Source organism: Antedon mediterranea, chromosome 7 (genome assembly GCF_964355755.1).
Source record: "Antedon mediterranea chromosome 7, ecAntMedi1.1, whole genome shotgun sequence".
Lineage (NCBI taxonomy): Eukaryota > Metazoa > Echinodermata > Crinoidea > Comatulida > Antedonidae > Antedon > Antedon mediterranea.
In genome coordinates this window covers 14,841,354-14,865,011 of record NC_092676.1, presented here as the reverse complement: position 1 = coordinate 14,865,011, position 23,658 = coordinate 14,841,354, and the positions used below count along the sequence as shown (strand labels likewise).

Below are 23,658 nucleotides of genomic sequence, written 5' to 3'. Positions count from 1 at the left end.
AGATTTCCTCATCTTTATCGTTTCAAATTAATTAATTAAATTTCAAATTAATTTATATATATGCACTTGCACTGATGAAGGGCTAGTGTTGCCCGAAAGCTCTGCTAACTTTTCTGGCTGTTTTACCTCTCGTTTTGATTTAGCTTTTCGCTTTTATTTTGTATCTCCATTGAGATCCAGCCACTGATACCCACAGCATTGTCATTTTTTCAGTAATTTGCCTTAGGATTTATATATATAATATATATATAAACAAATCAGGCAAAGAACATTAATTCTAAACCGCCCGGTGATATACTGAAATTTAATTAATTAATTTGAAACGATAAAGATGAGGAAATCTGTGAGAATGAGAAAAAGTCGCCCCAACCGAGACTCGAACTCGGACCGTCTGCTTGATATGCAGATGTCCTAACCATTAGACCACTGGGGCTTTCATGGTATTGTTCGAACTCGATTGGATAGCGACTCTTTAACATTCTCGGCGTGGTACGGCGGAACAGCACTAGTGCTAAGTTGTACGCACGCGCACCAGAGATCAAATTGATACGCCCTCATCTTACAGTATTTTTATTCACGAGGCGGGATCTCCGAAGAGATACTTTTATATATATAAACAAATCAGGCAAAGAACATTAATTCTAAATCGCCCGGTTTGGTATGTGTATATATATATATATATTCCCTGAACTTTCTCAACTTAACTTTAACGTCTACAATGTTGAGAAGGTGATTAATGGACTTTCATCTAATAGATCTCCAGGTCCTGATTCCGTGCATCCATACATATTGAAATCTGCTTCCGAATTTATTGCTCCACCATTATTTAATTTGTTTAACTTGTCCCTGCGTATGGGGGAAATCCCCGCTAAGTGGAAAATGTCCCATATCACTCCTATATTTAAATCTGGTGATAAAAATGCAATTTGTAATTACAGACCAATATCCCTTACCCCTATTTGTTCGAAACTGCTTGAAAAAATACTGTTTTCAAGTATATCTGATCACGTTGCTTATAATTGTCCAATTACTGATGTCCAGCACGGTTTTTTCCCCTCACGTTCCTGTGTTACCCAACTTACCAACCTAACTCATTCCTGGGCATCTTCGCTAGATAAAACTAAAGCCCCCAGAATTGATGTTATCTTTCTCGACTATGCCAAAGCGTTTGATAAACTGCCTCACCATATTATTTTAAATAAGCTGGCTAGCCACTTTAATATCAGAGGCAATGTCTGGAAATGGATCAAGTCATTTCTATTGGGACGTTCCCAAAGAGTCTTGTATCAAGGATCCATTACCCCATCATCCCCAGTTACCTCTGGCATACCACAGGGCAGCGTACTTGGACCCCTTATTTTTAACTTATTTATAAATGACCTTCCCTCATCTATTATTTCTCCATGTGCATTGTTTGCCGATGAAACGATAATTTATAGAAATATATTTACTGTAGACGATGAAGTTGTTCTTCAGTGCGATCTGATCAGGCTTTCCTCTTGGTGTGATCTAAATGAAATGGAGCTTAACTTAAATAAAACCAAGGTTCTCCACATTACAAGATCAAGGAAAGAGTATAGACCTGTTTATCGTATAAATGACTTGCCTATTAAATCCGTATCTAGTCATTGTCATCTGGGGGTCACGATTAATAGTGAACTTACTTGGGATGACCATGTAAACTTAATTATTTCTCGTTCAAATCGAATGTTGGGTTTTATTACTAGTATTGCAGGAGGATCATCCCCTTCAGCTATTTTCTCACTCTATAAAGCTCTCATTGTCCCCATCCTTGAATATGGTGTCCCAGCGTGGTTGCCTCGAACCAAAAAACTTACAGAACGTATCGAGGCAGTCCAGCGAAGGGCTACTAGGCTTGTCCTTAAACAAACAAGAGGTGAAATGGAATACGAGGAACGTCTCACTAAGCTAAATTGGCCTACACTATCTAATCGAAGAAATTATCTTCTGTTATCCTTTGTTTGTAAATCACTTATTGGAACGGTTGATTGTAGTAGTGTTCGTCAATCTTTAGTTGTTAATGGCCGTCACCTTGATACACTTAAGTTCATTCATCACTATGCTCGAACCAATTGTCTTCATCATTCCGCTATTAATATATTCCCTAGGTTGTGGGAAGAATTACCGGAAATGATTAAAAATTCTTTAATTTTAGACAGTTTTCAAATATTTTTAAATTCACTTAAATCACATGTTTTATATTGACTTTGTTGAATCGACTATTATGTATTTTATCCGTTTATTTTATATTGACACTGTTGATTCGTCTATTTGTTTTTTAAATATTTTTATATAGTTTATTTTATATCATTGTTGTTACTTTGGGAGTACGGAACCTGAACTCTTGTTATAGTGATTAGGTTCACTTTTAGGTTCCTGCCTACTCCCTTAGTTTCTGTGTTTTGTTTGTTTGTAACTGGTTTTTGGCAATAAATAATAATAATAATAATAATACACACATTAGGCAAAGAGCATTAATTCTAAACCGCCCGGTGACATATATGTATATATATCTATGCAAAATCGGTAAGTCTATTAATAAAATACATTCATGCATAATGCTCTTGTGTTAGTATATTTTTAAACATGCTAAATGAGTTTTTAATTGACCTATTTAAATCTGACAGTATTTTTATTTAGTATATAGAGTATAGAACAATTGAGTATAACTTATCCTTTATTCTCACCAAAGAACAGTTACTATTATCTAACTTTTTAAATATTTCATTGATCTTTTTCCATGATAATGTTTGTGCATATTTTTTTGTTTTTCTCATTTTTTAATTTTTCTTGACCAAATATCAAACGAATTTGTAGTTTCAATACCAATTTCATTTTCCCAATGGGCAAACTTATATACAAGCACTTTATAGGTCATCCTTTCTATTTAAATAACATTTTGTTTTTATATAATATATAACTCAACGAAGAAATATTTGGCTATTATGATGTATTACTTTGCATACACTGCTATTCACGATAATCTTTCTTTGCTTTTTTCCTATTTGTAAATATAAATGCAATTATACTCGTCCTCAAGTTTGTCTGGAAACTGAGGAAAGTCGTATGCATGCTATCTACTATTATATCGAAACCACGGCAGTCATGTAAACCATGGAGCGCTTGCCCAGATTAGCACTTGACTGGCGTTGATATGCGTCTATTCCGTGTAGCGCTTGCCCAGATTAGCACTTGACTGGCGTTGATATGCGTCTATTCCGTGTAGCGCTTGCCCAGATTAGCACTTGACTGGCGTTGATATACGTCTATTCCGTGTAGCGCTTGCCCAGATTAGCACTTGACTGGCGTTGATATACGTCTATTCCGTGTAGTAGGAGCATTATAATTATATAAATAATCCAATTACTCATACATTACAGCGCATATATATTCTGTAAATAGAGAACTTGGTCTCATAATTTAATCTTGTTCAGAAAGATATAAATAAATAATGTTTTATTTAATTTAGTGTGATATGGCAATTGGAATGCGAAGTTTCTTTGAGTCTATGGCCTCAAGCCCAACTAAATTTATGGTTTTTGGTGGAGTTTGTCCAGAGGTAACATCACCAATTGCTGAATCGATACATCTATGGAATATACCACAGGTTAGTGTTTAATAAGCTTACAATGATTATCAATTGTTTAGTTCAGCACAGTAGTGCATCAAAACACAAACAATCGCCCTATAATAGTTAAAACAAATGTTTTCGTTAAGGGCCTTAATTATTTTAGATCTATCTGTTTTGGTAAATTGTCGGGTAACATTAATAACTCGTAATATTTACCGGGCCTAGAGAGATTATGAGTTATTACAATTTAATTCTGCGCATGCTCGTTCCGTCATCTGATATTATTTTTTAGCACACAGTTTATTATATACAACATTTGTTTGTGTACAAAAGAATAGGAATTTTACTGTTTAATTTGAATTAGGCCTATACCCTCACTGAAAAATGCTTATTTTCAACAAATCGTATTACACAATGAAAATTTTAGATCGATAATTATTAAAATGTATGATCAATAGAAGTGTTCGCACATGGACTTTAATCTATTTATTAATAATTTCATTGATTATTTTTTTTGTTACCATATTTAATGAGGGTGATCTATCCAGCAGATTGCTGATTATTCACAAGACAAACATATACACAAGATGCTCTACATAAACAAAGTCTTATTACAAGTCTTTGGGAGTGGAGTTGTAATTTTGTCCTTAGAAAAAATCCTGACATTATGTAATATACAGATAATGTTTTTTTGCCACTGTAATGAAAATGGTTACTGATTACGTTATTACTGTGCTTTATCACTTGATAATAATATATATTTTCTTACGCAATGAGTTTTTTATCCAATGACATTTTGGATTCATGGCCTTTGTTATAATTTTGCTTGTAACTGCTTCCAATGAACGTAGATAATTGTGTGTATTCTTCAACTTTCTCATTACTCTATTCAAGCATTGATATCTGAACGTCTGATTTATTATAATTACGGAGCTGCATCTTACCTTTGAAATCGACGTGGTAATCATAATATTCAAACCAGCCGTTGCATAATGTGAAATACTGTATTTTGATTTGTTCGGTTATAATGTTTATCGCTCAAGGTTAAAATATCTATTGGCTGTTAGCCATCTGTCATGCATAACAGGCTGCACAAACTCACTCCATATTATTTTTGTTTGAACAATTTGTCCTTTTTTTTATATACAACCGTCTTTTTATAGGTCTAATGGCAAATTTATGCTATTGAAATTTATAACCCGATTAGGAGAAATATAATGAATAATATTTACCAAATAAAGCTATAATCATTAAATTGAATGTTGAATTCATAATTTAGTATTGAGTTATATTCGTCATTTCTTCTATGCTCTTATTTTATAACTAAATCACAAAGGATGAAATTGATACATCATTATTATTGAGTTGACAGAAATTCAACATATATTATAATATTATATTACCAGTAGGCGAATAATTTCGAGTTTAATAAGATACGTTTGATTTTCTTGTGTAATTATAGGCCTACTAATAATAAAACAACTATTATATTTTATTAATAATGAGAGCCATATGTAAAATACTGTAACGAATGATCTCACAGAAAATGAAAATAATTTATTATGACGGCCAAATTGAATTACTTAGCGTATACTTATTGAATTAGTAACGGAGATGAGTTGGAGTGTTTGAAATTTCAATATTGATTTAGGGTGTTGATATTGAAGTGCTTGCTACCCATTCATTACTGACCTTTTAAATAGTGTCCCGTGTACATTGTCATCACGGCCACAAAACAAATTCTAAACCGCCCGTTGATATACTAGAAATCAATAAATTAAAGATGATGGAATCTGCTATGAGATTGAAGAGTCGGCCTAAACGAGATAAAACCCTAAACATTCTGCTTGATATGCAGTGCCCTAACCATTAATACCACTGGGGCTTTCATGGCATTCTTCAATTTCGATAAATACCAACTCTTTGATCTGGCTGAACACTGCGTATCCAGGATTTTGAATAGTTCATGTCGTCTTATATGTAGCAGTAGGAATAACGATACAAAATTAAAAGTTGTTATTTTTCAACCAAATTAAATATTAATATTGCAATAAAGAAGGAATTTTTTCAAAATATAAGGTCTAAAACATCACCGAAAATTATCGTTTTTAGCCACGAACGATGTAAACAATTTGCGCCCTCAGTCGACAGTTGTATGAACTACGCCATTTTTGGTAAAAATAATTACATATAATTACGTTTTTTAGTAATTTATTTTATATATCACCATTGGAAATATCAATGAAACATGTTATATTTCGAAAACTACAAGTCAGATTTAATTTTGCATCGTTATCCTTATAAGATAACATGACTATGCAATCCTGGAACATTATTATTGATCACCACATGACGTACAGGTAATGACACTAATTTTGTCGGCAAATTGGCAATTCCTGGACCCGGATTGAGGGACTAGTGCTGTTCCGCCGTACCACGCCGAGAATAAAGAGCCGCTATCCAATCGATTTTGAACTATACCACGAAAGCCCAAGTTGTCTAATGGTTAGGACGTACATCTGCATACTATCAAGCAGGATGACCGGGTTCGAATCTCGGTTGGGCCGATTTTTTCTTATTCTCACAGATTTCTTCATCTTGTCGTTTCAAAATAACAGCACACTTAGCACACATGCAATGTAGTTGTGAGTCTTCAATTTCAGAATAGTAGTTTATTCTTCTTTGAATCCCCGGCACCCTTTTTTTTTACCGACGGACCGCGATGGTACCGACGGACAGCCAGAGTCGGGAGGAGGCATCTTCCGTTCCGTCGTAGGCCTACTGTCGTGTAGCTTGAATATACATTCTCACACTATACTCAACAATGCGATTGTACTTTTATGAACATGAATTGAATTGAATTTATTTGGAAAATCATCATAAAAAATACATACAAAGTGATAACATAAATTACGGACATTACAAATAATACATTTATAAAAGACTTTCCAGGATAGCCCAAAAAGCTTATCAGCTTATTTCCATTGGGATCCTTTTACAATCTAAAATAAAAAATATAAACATTACAAAGTATTGCATTAAACACGTAAATATTACAAAAACAATAATATAAAAAACAAGTTAAATTAAAGATTATGATTGACTTATAAAATTATTTGGTAGAACAGAAATGTGATTTAACATTTTTCTTAAAATTAAATTTGTTTTCTATTTGTTGAATGGAATGAGGTAGGTTATTCCATGCCTTTATGCCTGTATAATAAAACGTTTTAGATATCTGACTATCAGATTTAGGAACTGAAAAACCATTGACACTACTTCTAGTCATATAATGGTGGTTAGATGAAACTCTTTGAAACTTTTCAGTCAAATAAGGTACTGATTTTCCATAAAAAATCTTATGAACATGATTAAGTTTGAGTTGGCAAATTCTATCCTCTAGACATAATTGACCGATTTGGTTCAGTTCGTCTTTACCAATATGTGCACGATTATTTTTATTTAATATAAACCTAGCAACTTTATTTTGACTGGTTTGGAGTCTTTGTTTAAGTTTTTTAGAAACACCGGAAAACCAGGAGCAACATGCATAGTCAAAGTGACAAGTGATCAGTGCCGAACATAGAATTTTACGAGAAAAGAAATTTAGACATGCAGAATGTCTATACAAAAATTTAAGTCTTGAATTAGTCTTACTAAGAACTTTTTGAACCATAGATTCTCCAGACAGGTCTTCATCAAGCAAACAGAGATCATATTCTTCTTACATATCAACTTATTTTTAAACATAACAGCAAAATCATGAACATTCTTAAGTTTTCTTTTAGTACCAAACAATATTGATTCAGTTTTATCAGGATGTAATGATAGTTTGTTGTTTATAAGCCAGTTGTTACAGGATTCCAGGTTTGAACTTAAATCATTAGCTATTTGTCTAATATCATTACCAGAAGACAACAATATTATATCATCAGCATATAACATAATATTGCAATTTACACTAATTGGGATGTCATTCATGTAGCATATGAATAAAAGAGGTCCTAAAATGCTACCTTGCGGAACTCCGCTAGATATAGTACATGGTTGAGACTGAACGCCATTTACTGATGTAATTTGTTTGCGATCTTTCAAATATGATTCAAACCATAATAAAGAATCTTTATCAATGCCCATATGAACCAGTTTTTGCAATAATATCTGATGGTTGACTGTATCAAAAGCCTTTTGTATGTCAAGGACTACCAAACCTGTAAAGTTACCTTTAGATATTTCAGATCTTATATGATCGGTTAAATTAATTAAAGCAGTATCAGTAGAATAATTTCCTCTAAAACCTGATTGAAAATCATTAATTACATTGTTTTCATTGTGATAGTTATGTAATTGTACAAAAACAGCTTTTTCGATTATCTTAGATATTACTGGTAAGATGCTAATAGGTCTATAATTACTAACTTCCTGCCTATTGTTCTTTTTAAATAATGGTGTGACCTTAGCAAATTTCATATCATTAGGAAAAACCTTTAGAGATAATGATAAATTAACAATATGTGTTATTGGATACATCGTATCGCTTATATTTATAATTTGTTTAATTAATTTCTTACATACAGTAAGCGGTCACTCTTGGGACGGGGAAAATTGGCCGATTACGGGAGGTGACCGCTTAGGGGAGATTATGCCGAGGGCCAAAATCACGTATTATGTCTATGCACGATATTTTACGGCGTTCTTAACGCAACGGGCCTCTATATTTTCCAGATAATTGTATTTTAGTATTCAGGTGGTTTGTATTATTTAAAGATGTATTTTCCCCCAAAAAACATGAAAAATGAAGATTAATTAAATTAGATTTTGAATAGTTTATTTTGTAGTTTTAATACAGTTAATTACTTCCGTAGAAACAAATACGAAAAAAAATAATGTTTTTACTTATAAAATGACAAAATAAATGGTTAAAATCAACCAAAAGTTCATTGGCTGGCAGCCAATTTGACTATTTTTTGTGTAAATTATAGTTTTTTTTCAAGTATTTAATTTTTTTTATCCCATTTTTGGTCAAAGTGGATAACTATTATGTGACATTATAATTGCATATTCAACAAAAAAAAATTGTTTAAATTTAATTTTTTCAGGAGGACAATACATCTTTAACATTTTAAAAGCTTTTATCATCATATGAAAATGGTCGGTCAAAATCTGTGTACTTTTCTCATCTCATCTAAAAAAAACACAGGAATGTTCTTCACAGAAATGTTTAAAACCGCTTCGAATAAAGCTAATAATATATAAAGCACACTAAGTATCAACATTGTATTTTTTATTTTTCTGGTGGCCGCTTAAATTAAAAGTGGCCGTTTACAGGAGGTGGCCGCTTACGAAAGGTACCAAATTTACTAATATAGGAAGAACAAACGGGCTTTTGAAAGTGCGGCCGTTAAGGGAGGTGACCGATTACGGAAGGTGGTCGCTCAGGGAGGTTCAACTGTAATATCAAGCAGGATACAAACAGTATTGCATGGATAAAGAAGAAACCGAAATTAAATTAAATGTCTTAAAGTTAATCTTATAATTTTCAGTTTTAATAATAGCAATAATTTGTATACAGACGTATGACACTTATTTAACATAGTTTAATATATTGAATGAATATAGAATTTTTGCGCTATTACAAGGTTGGTTTTTACCAATATATTTTATTATTGCTACAATGTTCCCTATTCTTCCAGCTTTCTTTTGCTGATACTACACCATCTCTATCTCAGCAAGATAAGTATCCTTATTTTTATCGTACTGTTCCATCAGAAAGTGCCGACAACGTAGCAAGAATTCGTCTCATCAAATATTTCAATTGGACATCAATTGGAACTATTCACCAAGATGTTTCAAGATTTTCCTACGTAAGTTTATGCAATATCACATTTGTGCAGTAGTAATTATCATACTATGATAGACTAACTAGGCTTCTGTAACGTTAGTAAATACACAAGAAAGCTAACAGTGATGGTTACGCAATTAGTATGTTTGTTTACATTAAATGAAATAGATCCAAAGGCAAATTACTGAAAAAAATGACAATGCTGTGGGTATCAGTGGCTGGATCTCAATGGAGATACAAAAATAAAAAGCGAAAAGCTAAATCAAAACGATAAAGTAAACAGCCAGAAAAGTTAGCAGAGCTTTCGGGCAACACTAGCCCTTCATCAGTGCAAGTGAAGGAATTCATTAAATGAAATAGATATAGACAATTTAGAAAACAAAGAATATATACCGCAGCACAATGTAAATATTATAATATATATTATAGGGCCAAACACAATTCATTGAATATACTTTATCTATATATAAATATTTACGCAAGGGTAAAATTGGGTAAATCGCGCCTAACTTTTACTCAATGGTATAGTAAATGTATGGACATGCTTTCGGTACTGATTTTAACACCTAGTGTAACCCTGTTGACTAGATAAGCTAGATAATTCTTTATAGTCGATTAAAACAAATTTAGGTTGATGATTTGCCCCGAAAAGAGATGTATCTTCATACACTGTATGACGAGGCTGAAACATACCCGCACACAACGATTTAATTAATTTTGTTTAGCCTAAATCTCAATTAACAATCAACAGTAAGGAGCCCGCCATTGACAGACTGTAATACATAAAATAAAAGACAAAAAAACATCGACAAGGTCCACCAGAACCAATTACAAACATTTCTAATTTTGTCTTTAAGATATTGCATCATTTTGAAACAAATTTTGTAAATCTACGTTGTACAATATATCGAACCATTCTTAATTAAGGACATTATAAAGGCAAACCAAGATGTTGAGATTTCTTAATTTCCAAAATTTCGTTTAATTATGCCTAACATTCTATTACCTTTACTAATCTAATATGCTTAATATGACGATTAAAGTTGTTAATCAATCAATAACAACACTGAGATAGTGTGATATTTCACATTATCAATATGATAGTGGAAAATTATATTCGATTTTTTAAGCTAACATTTAAAAATTTACATTTCTTAACACTAATATAGCATACCCCAAGTTTCACACCACTTGCAGAACATTATCAAGTATTAAGAACTGTCTGAAATCGGTGTGAAAATCATCACTGTTAATCTGCTGAATACATTTCATGTCATCGGCATAAAGCAAGCTGTAGTGATCCTAGATTTAGCTCAACATCTCATGATAAGCGTAAATAATATAGTAATCTGAAGTGTGCTGTGTGATTAGCGTAGTACATAATTGGAAAAGATATTTGTCGTTTACACATTAAATTTAAGGCTCACTTTGGAAAATATGAGATCAGGGGAGCGGTTTTCATAAATACGGCTTCAGTAGTACCGCGAAAAAAAACCCGTGAAATTATCTTTATCCTTCTCACAAAAAATATGTATTCTCTGGATGGTCTAGTTGGCCACTTCTAAGGAAGTGGTGTGTAGGTAAACAACTTCTAACACTTAGGCATGGATTACAACTCTTAATCATATTCTCAATATCTAGATTAGCTTGGGCCACTACAGGTATGATCGGTCAATTGCCTTCATCTGGCAAATTCCAGCTGATATTGTAGATCGCATGTTCAAGGTTTTGGGTTTCTTTTTTATGTTGTAAACGCGATAATGCGTCTGCTACTGCGTTTTCCTCTGAACGTAAATATTCTATTTTGTAGTTGTATTCGTTAAGTAGTAACGCCCACCGTTGGATTCTACTAGCCAGACGATTATTTAGAATGCGATTGTTGTGTGACCCCCACCAATCGGACGATTTGTGTTGTGATTCTCCTAAATATTTGATTGTTGACACTGTTTTTATTGGGATTTCATCACAGTATACTTTAAACTATCGCAGCATTTTCATTTTATGTTTGATTCCAAATAAGCGTGGCCTCAGTACCCATATTACAGGATAACATGTTGTCAATGAGCCATTTATTACAGGCTGACAATTATGAACTCAGCTATTATAGTGAGCAGGGGTCGTCAAACACACGGCCAGCCTGTGGTTCTTTTATGGCCAGCCTGTGGTCCGAGGGCGCTAGACATTTGGCCAGCCTGTGGTCCCGAGGGCGCTAGACATTTCAGTCAGCCAGAGAGCCATAGACATGTAATAAGAACATAGGGCGTACTCCAGACTGAAAAGTGATTCCAACAGGAAGATGGCGGCCGTAAATGTGTCCAAAAACATTATTTAATATAAAAAAATAATAATCTAATATAATACATTAAGACACATATTCTTGTCAAAGCACAGTTAAGTTTTTATAAAATGAAAACAGCTGTAGAGGGCTCACTTTAGAAAAGCATGGAAAAGTTATGTCTAGCGCCCTTGGGACCACACTCAGGCTGGCCAGTATGTCTAGCGTCCTCGGACCACAGGCTGGCCAAAAAAAGAATCACAGAGCTGAGACGGGCTGTGTGTTTTCATGCTAGCGCCCTCGGGACCACAGGCTGGCCAAATGTCTGGCGCCCTCGGACCACAGGCTGGCCAAAAAAAGAACCACAGGCTGGCCGTATGTTTGACGACCCCTTTAGATTATAGTGGGTTCTTTCCAGACACTAAAAGAACGCTGTCGTCAGCGTATAAAATAAAATTACAATTTTACACTTATTTTCATATCGTTAACATAGCATAGAAATAATAGAAGCCCAAATAATTATACTTCCTGAGGTACACCATGAGAAATCTAAGTGGCTTAGATGTTACCCTATTTACACATACCATGGTTTAAGAAATATATATTGGAGCTGTATACGTATCGACGGTGACATCAAACGATTTTCCAACGTGCTCGCCCATACTAAAGCAATGCTGCCAATCAATCAAACACGTTATTTGAACCGTGTCTCTAACCTCTATAGAACGCTGCAAATCAACTGTTACATTTTTTAAAGAAAAAGCCATGTAGAAATTGTATGCGCAGTCTGAGTTTTCTATTGACATGTCGGCGTCGATGATTCATTGACAACAACAAGATATTGCTGAGGAATTTGTTTTAATTTCTTCACAATCGGACTATGAAAAGTTCACTTTCTTACGAATGCAATTTTATGTAGTTGTTAATATTAATAAAATATGCAATTTTTATATTTAAATTATCACATTATCTTCCTGAAATTAAAAATTTCGTCAATCTATAGAATATTAACTTATGCATTCGACCATGTATGTCGTTACCGTGTGCAGTAGTTTACAATACAACAAATGTGTTTTTAATTAATATATGGCTTAGCATTGGTTTCTTCATGAATTTCCTTAATTATCGATGTGATTATATCGAAATTGTAGTGCCTTGTGATTGGCTAGTGATTGTGTCATCCACATCACAGCCAATCTCATATCCTTCTATTCCTTAATCCATGCATAAACATATACTAATTGTTGCCTATTCTTAAAATTTTATTTGAACCACTATATTGATCCAATCACAATTGCCTTTCGATCAATATATCACGGTGAACTGTCTAAAATGCTATTTGCAGACCTAAAGATACAATGTAATTGCCAATTGACATTTGATTTCTAATATATCAATAATTATGGATTAAACACGAGTCTGTAGAAAAAAGTTTTCATTAAATTCGAACATTACATTATTATCTTTAAGGTAATTTTCCATTTGAACATAAACTGCTCTTTCAAGAACTTTTGACAAAACACTTAAAATGCTGATTGGTCTATAGTCAGGAACATTATTGGAGGAAATACTTAAATTAATAATATGAGCTACATTGAACCTTAGAGTACATTTGCACCGTCACGTAAGAATCTTGCTGAAATGTCATCTAGTCCTGTACTCTTACAGATATTTAAACTTTGGAGTTCCTTGAGTACAAATTCTTCTGATACAAGTGATAAACTCATTCCCTCTATATATAATCCCTTGTTGTCATCGTACTTTTTTAATTCGATTGACCTCAGTGTCAAATGTTTTAATAGTATTATTAGGAAGTGTAAGTGTTTTAGAAGCAACACTGAATTAACATCATTACCAACAATATTGTTGTCAAAACAGATTTCATCATTTATGTTAAGTAGAACATAACTTGTAACTTAATCATTTCAGTTATTTCCAAAATTGGTTTGAGCCTTTCTTATTTTCCTCAATCGTGTTGGTAAATTCGCTCTTGACATGTTTAACGTCTCTCTCGTATTTGGTTTCGTATTTTTCGAAACCCATACCATGTCTGTTCATCACCCTATTTTTTTTTTTTACTTTTTTAACAAAGAATCACGGAGTTTAATATTTTCTAATAATTATTTCATTTTTCATCCATGGTTCTGTTCACTTTCTAATCGAACCTCGTAAAGCTGTGTATCCGTTGATGTCAATTTCATTGTTAGTTACTGATTCATCTACCATGACTCCGAAATTGCAATGTCAGCAACATTTATTTTAGATGCTATGTTCCGGAGTTCATCTGACGTTAAAGTGAACGAAGTGTAATCCTTTCCTTTTTAAAACGCGCAAATTTATTATAGGTGTCTACAATGATCTTGTTTGTGTCCTCGCTTTCCGCAGTTGTAGCAGACAAGTGGTCTTAGATTTCTATGTTGCCTTCCAATCTTTGCGATTAAGGAGTAAGTAGGATGTTGCCACCGTTGGTCTTGTTGTCTGTTGAGAATTCCGTCGGGCGTTTTGTTAGAAGGCATATTCGTTTAATGATAAATTTTCTAGAAGATTTTCCCCTGTTTCAGATAAATGTTATCTGTCGTTACTAATAATTGATTTATCTATACTTATCCTGTAGCGAAAAATGTTTACGAATCCGATATTTTGTTCCATGGCTAAAGCTTGAAAGTTCAAAGTTGTTTTAGTCAATCTGGTTTGTCTTGTTCAACATCGATGTCTTCTCGAGGGGGATACTTAACAATATCACACTTTCAGCCTTTGACTTAACATTTGTTATCATATCTTTACATGCGATGTCGATCATCCACAGTCTCGCTGGATGAAAGGTCAAACTATTGTAACATCTTTAAATGAGGTGGTATCTGAGTCTTCAAAGTACGTTTGGATATCGATGAGGCCCGCTCCACTCATTGGTTGTACAATAAGATCAATGAGTCTCCAATCCAATTACACTTTAGAATAATTTACCCATGTGACAAAACTCTGTGTGTACATGCTCTCATATAAATGGTGGTATTCTCGGAGTTTATATTCCTGATCCGATTAAAGATAAGCTTATGCAACTTTCACACGATTCCAAGTAATACACTCTATGAGTAGGCCCATGAATACCCACAGTTTAAACCTCCGGACATATTGCATAATTGTTAAAAGACAATTGCATGAGCCAGAAATTATTTATATATTGACTGTGGTAACACAGGAAATTTCTCAGGTTTTATTATTGGCAAAATAATTTTAAATTGGAAGGAAATGTATGAAACTACAGTCGGAAAAAGGAACTAGGAACTTCTTCAAGAAGATTGGACATTCTTCATAAGTAGACTTAGTCACTATATCTAACTTTTATATTCTATTCAAGGATAAGGCATAATGTTTTTCATTGATTTGGCAGTTTCAAATGGACAGTTTCAATGTATCAATACCAAAATCTATAAAAGATAATATTAATAGTCCTAGTAAAATAAAGTTTAAACCATTGGTAAGACTTTACCGTATAGATTGTCAGTGTTGGTAACATGTAAAATATCTTTACTGTGACCAGCTGAGGTAATGCAAGCTCTTCTCACTTTGTCAACCTTTATAGCAACAGGTGCACTATTTGTTTACAATGGGCTGTTATCATGCACACCCTTCTATCGGGCACTGCAGGAATGATATATTATGCTACTTACGATGTGAAAATTTAATACAAACAAAATCTTTGTCAATTCTATTAACTTTAATGAACAGTGTAAACAAAGCTACATGAACAAGACAACTTTTAATCTACACTTTTTAAAACAAATATTATTAAGATGTTCTGTATCAAATTATCGTAATACTTAGTATAATATCAGTATACTGAAATAAATACCGCGGTAAATCTAATAATCAATTCATTTACTTATTAAATAATTACTTTATATTTCATTTACAAGGCCAAATCCAGACAAGTGAAAGCTTTTTATTTGGTTTTTTTGTCAAATAAGTTGAGCAATGTAATTATTATTATTTTAACAATAATGAGATATGTAATTTTTAATAGGCACAGGATCAACTAGACAAAGAAGCCGAGCGAAACGGTGTTAATATTACTATCAGCGCTAGTTTTTCAGATGACACAAAATCAGCCATAATGGAACTGAAGGTAGGTTTATGTTCCTACGGTAGGTTCAGCATGTTTCATGCAAGGTACATTGGGTTCAGCATGTTTCATGCAAGGTACATTGGGTTCAGCATGTTTCATGCAAGGTACATTGGGTTCAGCATGTTTCATACAAGGTACATTGGTGCAAGAACCTCGTTGTTGCACTGATTTTGAAAGATATAAATACTCAACTGTTCCATCTTGCTTGCACCATGGAATTATCCTAGATATATTTTTATTGCGTTGCTCGTCACTTTAAAAGCCCTAGAAAAGGGCAACCATGGCTCTTTACAAACGGTAGATATTAGATTTTTGGTTTTTTAGTTTTTTTTTATTATTATAAATTCGAATTCAATTCTTTATAAACTGGCAATTGATTTATTATCATCATTTATTTATGCTAATCTCTTCTGGTTTTCACATGGCAATGTTTTGCTTCCCAAAGACATACATAACTCGCTTTAAAACAAAAACGTGGTACCGGCATGATAATAGACTCGTCTCTCTTATAAAGATTTGGCCGATTTGACTACTTTGCTGTTTGTGAAATCATTATTTTTAACACTCGCCATCTTGAAAATCTTCACTTTAAATACCTTTATATATCTGATATCCATGGATTCCCGCGACTTTGACGAACCTTTCTGTTTTGGCGGATGGATTGTTAAATTTAAAGTGTCATTAACATATTTTTGGGCAGATTTTCGTTACATGGTCAGGTAGTAAATGTAGTAAATTCAATATCACTGTACTTAAAATCCAAGGCATAGAATGTGTAATACTTTCTATTACAATGGAATCAAACAATGGAATAAACTTCCTGGCTATATTATAATAAACAAATTCCAAACACATCTATTATATTTTGAATTAATGCAATATTTAAAAATTAATTTTTTTTTATATTTAAACGAATTTCTTTTGTGGTCATCTCATTTTAATTCTCAGTTAAATTGCCATCTTTTTAGAGAGCAAATTGTAATTAGGTTGTTTTATTTTAAACGATGTATTAATTACATTATTTACTGTTTTTATTTTGTACCCTAAGCTTTGTTGTTTTTTTTAAGCAGAAATCACACGCTAGGATATTGGTTGGTTTTTTTGATGAAGTCTACGCAAGAAACTTTTTCTGTCAGGTAAATTTGAATTATTATTATCTATGTAAGATGTCAATACAGTTTTCTATACCACCATTACTGCTAAAGTATTATAAAATACTACTACTCATCTTCTTTTCTACGTCAACAAATCCTATGGTGGTCGACACTGTTGAAGGTAATAATAATAATAATAATTTATTAGGAAATGACACCTTTGCATCGGTGGCACACACAGAAGTGGTGCATCCAATTTAACATAATACATCAAAAAAATACATTATATGACGGATACAGGTTCTTAAACTATTTGCAAAAATATAAAAGAAAAATCATTATCAACGTGGTAATACAGGTACTGTATTAAATTGTCCTACAGTATCATAGGTTTGAATTGATATAATTTAAAAGGGTATATAAAAATAAACATAAAATATAGTAAAGAGTTTACATTACAAACCATTGTGTTTCAACATCAGGTACTGAAGACCTATAGTTGTTATCATAGGTGTATAATATTTACAAATCATATATAAAAGCAACAATACAAAAGAAAAACAATCTATATATTGGGAGATTTAAGTTCTGACCGTTTCTCCCATGCAGCTCTTGTGTATTGTTTACAAAACAAATAAAAAAAAAGGTCTCAGATTCTTTACAAATCGCGATAGAATTTCCACCTAAAATATACTGTAATTTATCATCAGCACTTGCTGTTGTGTAACGATTCCATGTGTCATATTCATTACAGAGCACAAGGTTATTTTGTAGAATGGATAATTCTTTCATTCTAATATTATCAAATGCTTTACAGTTTAATAAAACATGTTTAATGTCTTCAATTTCACCATTCCCACATAAAGTACAAAGACCGGACACATCATTGGACCATTTATAAATTTTACAATCTAAATTTGTTTTATCAAGTAAATATTTTTCTAAATTAGGGAAAGCTTTCAATTTTGAGTATAAATTTAATGAGGTTTTTTGCATTATATTATTTGGCCACTCTGATTTATATGATTCTGACACACATCGCTCGACATTGCTGACGGAGAAAGGAACAAGAGTTAAACTATCATAGTGCTGCAGCAATCTTTACCATGGCATGTGGCGAAAAAGCGGAAGTAAACAAAGCATATAACCGATATGGCTGTGGATGGCTAAGAAATTTTAATGTAGGCCATTGTGTAATTTCGTGTCATTTTTTTTTGTTAAAAGCAAACTTCCAGCTGATTTAGTGTCTTTAGAATGTACACTATTGGAAATAATATGTTGCCATTTATTTTTTATTTTATTCTATTTTTTATTCAAAACATATTTAGATAGGATAACAACATATCAGGTATAGAGATTGCACCTGTTTTACATATGGTCCTGTTTTTTAGCAATAGATTAAAAACATTCATAAAAGACATTAAAAAAAGAGACTTACAAATAAAATTTTGAAATCACAATACAAAGTAGTGAAAAAGAGTAGAAGATAAAAGGGAAACATCAAATGAATTGTTCAGAACATGTTTACAAATAATAATAGTAATAAAATGGTCTAAAAAGAACAAATTCCTAAAATACAATTGTAAATTTGATTCAAGCAAAAGGGTAAAAATACCTTCCGAAGAAGTGATTTTTTTAGTAATTTGACTTGAAATTAAAATAATTTGAAGATACTTAATTTCTTGCGGTAGATCATTCCATACATGAGCACCAGCGAATTTGAGCGAGCTCCTCATTATGTTTACACTTGGCTTAGGGGTAAGTAACAAGTGACAAAAAGGATTTGGGACTCAAATATGCAATGCAATAAAACAGACAGGAAACTGTTTGAGAGTCACCAGAAGAACCTTCAAGTGGATAGTTTTCCAAATACATCGGGCCTTATTTAGAGCATTGTATCCAGGTAAACTAAGATGGTACCTGTTTTCACAAGGAAGAGGAATAGAAAGACATAATCGAAACTTTCAAACGTTTAAAAGGCATCAACAATTTAGAAATAACCAAATAAATGTTTTTGAATTATTGACAAAAATCAGAGACTAGAGGAAATTCACTAACACTGTACATCACTTGGCAAGAACATCAACATTCACTAACACTGTACATCACTTGGCAAGAACATCAACTGCAGCAAGCATTTCTTCTCACATCGGGTACCTGAATTATATTCTTGTCATCATAGATTCCAAATAAAAATTTCCCTCGCGATTTGACATTTTGGTTGCAGTTAAAACATTCGGAATAACTTATCTAGGCCATTAATTCACAGTGTTATAAAACAAATAATGGATGTTTTATAATCGTTGAAAGATTGACTGCTCTATTTATTACGTCTCCACTATTCAACTGATAAATATTCATCATTTTAATACTATTTAATTCCTTTGTATCCAGGTGTTTAAGGAAGGCCTTTCTGACAGAAATTACGTATGGATACTTCCAGGGTGGTATTCAGACAAATGGTGGCGGCCAACAAAACAGATACAATGTACAGAGCAAGAAATGATCAAAACTATTAATGGTTATATCGCCACAGACATATTACCACTGAGCTCAAGCCCAGAACTAACTATATCTGGACTAGTAAGGAATTTTTTCGAAAAATAATCAATTTTATAGATTTTAATGCATGAAAGTAACTGTACAGCTGAACTCATCTAGTTTACTAGGATTTTTTTTTATCCTTTTCCTTCACGTGTAAAATTGACTTTAGAGTTGCTAAAACCGATATCCTTTATAATAGAGAAGTTTTATTCTTCTGTGGACCGTGTTGAACCCACAAATGTAAAAACGCCTACAAATGTGAAAACAACCACAAATGTGAAAACGCATCACCCACAAATGTGAAAACAACCACAAATGTGAAAACGCATCACCCACAAATGTGAAAACAACCACAAATGTGAAAACGCATCAACCACAAATGTAATAAACAGCGCCCACAAATGTGAAAACGATCATCGCCCACAAATGTGATAACGCCCACAAATGTAAAAAAAAAAAATCAGATGAAATTTAATTCTAGACTCAAACAATTTTGATCGAGGTACTACATTATATCATGATTGTATTGAGTTGTTTCAATAATTGTTTGTTCACGATACGTCTGTTAGGGTCGTGGTTAACGCGTTGGATTATTATAATTTGCTGCTCATGCACGCGATATTTGCACGTAAACTCGTTTGTTTAATGCCCAAAAACATCGAATCGAGCATCGACTTGGAACTATACGTACATAACAGTAAGCCAACGAGTTAATAACCAACAATGATATAACATGGCCTTGACCTTGAAGTATCGTGCACGCGCGCAGCAAATAACAAATATTATTGTCTTGAACTATTACGTTCATTAAACAAACGAGTTAACGTGCAAATATCGCGCGCACGAGCAGCAAATGATAATAATCCAACGTGTTAACGACGACCCTAACAGACGTATCGTGAACAAACAACTCAATACAATCATGATATAATGTTTGTCTGAATCTAGCATTAAATTTGATCTGATTTTTTTACATTTGTGGGCGAAAAAGTCTCTCTTGTTTTTACATTTGTGGGCGTTATCACATTTGTGGGCGATGATCGTTTTCACATTTGTGGGCGCTGTTTTCACATTTGTGGTTGATGCGTTTTCACATTTGTGGTTGTTTTCACATTTGTGGGTGATGCGTTTTCACATTTGTGGTTGTTTTCACATTTGTGGGTGATGCGTTTTCACATTTGTGGTTGTTTTCACATTTGTGGGCGTTTTCACATTTGTGGGTTCAACAGACCGTCCGTGTTGAAACATACCCAGTTCTTAGTGATGTAGCTGGACATAGGAGACACTTATTTGTCAAGTATAATTACGAACATTTAGTACAGCATGTATTTCAAATATTATGGCTGTATTATGTAAGTTTAGGTTAAGGATTTACTAGTTACTGTCAGTAAATTATTATTTTTTTTTAATTGTAGACAGCAAGTGAATATCAAAAACTTTATGAAAAAGTTAGAGGTAACAATTATTCACGATTTCATGGTTACGCTTACGATGGTGTTTGGGTGATGGCACAGGTTCTGGATAAAGTAATTGATAGCATGGAATTAAATGAGATAGAAACACTTCAAACGTTTAAATATGATGACGAAGATCTACTTTTAAGAATTGCAAGAGCACTTAATGAAACCAAGTTCACTGGCGTTACGGTACTTTTTGAGTTGAAAATAAATACTTGCATGTTTTACCTTATGTCACAACTGTATTTGCAATTGAGACAATTACTATATTTTAATTTCAAATTAATATCAATTACCCTTTAACCTACCTAATTAATACGGTATCAATACAAATACTATTGCATGTCCTTTGAATTTACTTTTAACTATCGATCAGATTGTATGAAACTGGCCATGATACTTTTATATTTTCATACAGTACATTGAAATATTTATTCATAGGGTGAAGTTTACTTTACTGCTGGTGAAAGAATCGGCTCACAAATAATTCGACAATTCCAAGGTAAGTACACAATCATAAACATTCGAAGCGATTAGATTGTTTTTATTTTGGTCTTTGCCCGCCACCAATTATGATAATAATAATATGATAATAAAACATTAAAATACACGAAGGTTCCATTATGTGGTACGGTAACTGCCGGAATTTGCATAGTTACCGATTAAAGACAAATGCCAAGATTAGTTGAGGCTTTGGTCGTCTATTCACAAGTGCAAAATAAGCCAGGATTATTTATTTTTACGAATTATCCACTGATACCCACAACATTTTTTTCAGTATTTTGCCTTTGGATTTATATATAGTTTCTACTGTTTGTATCAATTTTGATCTGACTTTGTTGTAATCCTGGAGGGTACTTTGGATAATTTTATCTTTGTCCAAGTACTTTCACTTGCACTGATGAAGGGCTAGTGTTGTCCGAAAGCTCGGCTAACCTTTCTGGCTGTTTTACTTTATCGTTTTGATTTAGCTTTTCGCTTTTTTTTGTGTAGGCCTATCTCCAGATCCAGCCACTGATACCCACGGCATTGTAATTTTTCAGTATTTTGCCTTTGGATTTATATAATATGTAGCTCGTCACAAAATAATAAAAATACAATAATAACTTAAACCCAGGTTCTCAATTTCAGCTACAAAATCGATGAAACACAGAATTCCAATACAAAATGCTCTTAATTATAACACAACTGCTTACTTTTAAAACTCAATACTAACTACACAGATCTGATCCAATTTCACAGTATTCCTAGATAACACATGCTATAAAACTTTCTTATTCCCCACCACAAAACCCACAGAATGGACCAGTTGTTATAAAAACCTAGATAAAGGAGGTAGAATCTTGATTAATTCAGAGTTTGGAATGTGTAAAATCAAAAGATAATGATTATTGAGGATATACACGGCTACTAGTAAATTTATACTGTACATACATTCTCTCATCATACAACAAACGCCCTCACAATCAATGGAGGCTTAAGTAGTCAGAATAATTTACAACTTTATTACGCAACGGTTTTTAAAATAATATTGTGTATATGTAAATTAATTCTGTTGCGTAGCTCTTTGTAAATTATATATAAATCATACTGTCAAATTATTGAAACAGTGCTCACTCGGTGAGCGCGCGCGGTTAAGCTTGGTTCCCACTAGAACGTAACGCAAGGACGTAAACGCAACGCAAGCGGTTTAACCAATGACAAGCGAAGTTATAGACAGTTAACAATCACAAGCGAATAAGCCATCGCTTGTGATTGGTCAATTCACTTACGTTGCGTTACGTCCTTGTGTTGCGTCGCTAGTGGGAACCACGCTTTATATCGTAAATCTCACAATTGTGCTGAAATCCCTAATACGTTGTCAAAATATGGTTCTCGGTAACGTTTAATAATATAAATTCACACATTAAATATGCAAGTTTATTTTTGGTTGTAGTAGATTGAGTATTTTTTATATCCTTATTAATATTAGATGGAAGAATGGTAAAGATTGGTGAATATCACTCACTTCTGAAACATCTTGATATAACAAATGATGCATTCCGTTGGTCTGGTGAGATTATTTATTTAAATGTAGATATTCTGTATAGATAGTTGGGATGTCACTTTTGGGTGAAGGTATTTTTAAAGGATACCAGCAGCAAGAAATCGTCACTGAAATGAATAAAGTATAAAGAATACATTATTAGTAGACTTTTAGAATATCATGTTATTAATGTCTTATTTTGATGTAATATTTACACAAATGTGCCGACTCTTTTTATTGAATGTTCTGTTTTATGTAGGTAATATCCCGCCACCGTATAAACAGCTGAGTGAATCATCTACGATGCAAATTTCCAAATCCTTGTTTTTCACTATGGTCGGCATTGCCACATTAGGTATATTGGCTGCATGCTGCTTTCTGGTTTTTAACATGAAACACCGAAAACAACGGTAAGCTACCAAACCTAAATTTATGAAAAGTAGTAGGCCTAGTAATCAATTTGCGAACACATGGCATTAAAAACACTTTCTATACATAAAGTATATGTATTTTTTCCCAATAGAGGGAAACAAACGTCTATACAATCATTAGAATTGTAATAGGTGTACTATCAAAGATATATTTAAAATATACAAAACAATTTGTTTATTTATTTAAGCCAATTTAATGTCACATAATAGTTCATCAATTTAATAAAAAATGAGATAAAAAATGTATGTGGCCTATACCCAAAAAAAGCTG

At 32.9% G+C, this 23,658-nt stretch overlaps 1 protein-coding gene and 1 non-coding gene across 2 annotated transcripts in view; one reads left to right on the top strand and one right to left on the bottom strand.

The window, feature by feature from the left end:
* LOC140055322 (gamma-aminobutyric acid type B receptor subunit 2-like) overlaps positions 1-23,658 on the top strand; it is a 49,164-nt gene that overhangs the window by 6,800 nt on the left and 18,706 nt on the right. Inside the window, exons 2-10 of the mRNA XM_072100636.1 lie at positions 3,491-3,628; positions 9,286-9,456; positions 15,734-15,835; positions 16,906-16,971; positions 19,324-19,512; positions 20,889-21,119; positions 21,372-21,432; positions 22,903-22,983; positions 23,216-23,366. Of these exons, the coding sequence (XP_071956737.1) occupies positions 3,491-3,628; positions 9,286-9,456; positions 15,734-15,835; positions 16,906-16,971; positions 19,324-19,512; positions 20,889-21,119; positions 21,372-21,432; positions 22,903-22,983; positions 23,216-23,366 (1,190 nt within the window). The remainder of the gene's footprint in view (positions 1-3,490; positions 3,629-9,285; positions 9,457-15,733; positions 15,836-16,905; positions 16,972-19,323; positions 19,513-20,888; positions 21,120-21,371; positions 21,433-22,902; positions 22,984-23,215; positions 23,367-23,658) is intronic.
* Positions 362-433, bottom strand: Trnad-auc (transfer RNA aspartic acid (anticodon AUC)). The gene has a single exon. It is a non-coding gene; the product is annotated as a tRNA-Asp (tRNA).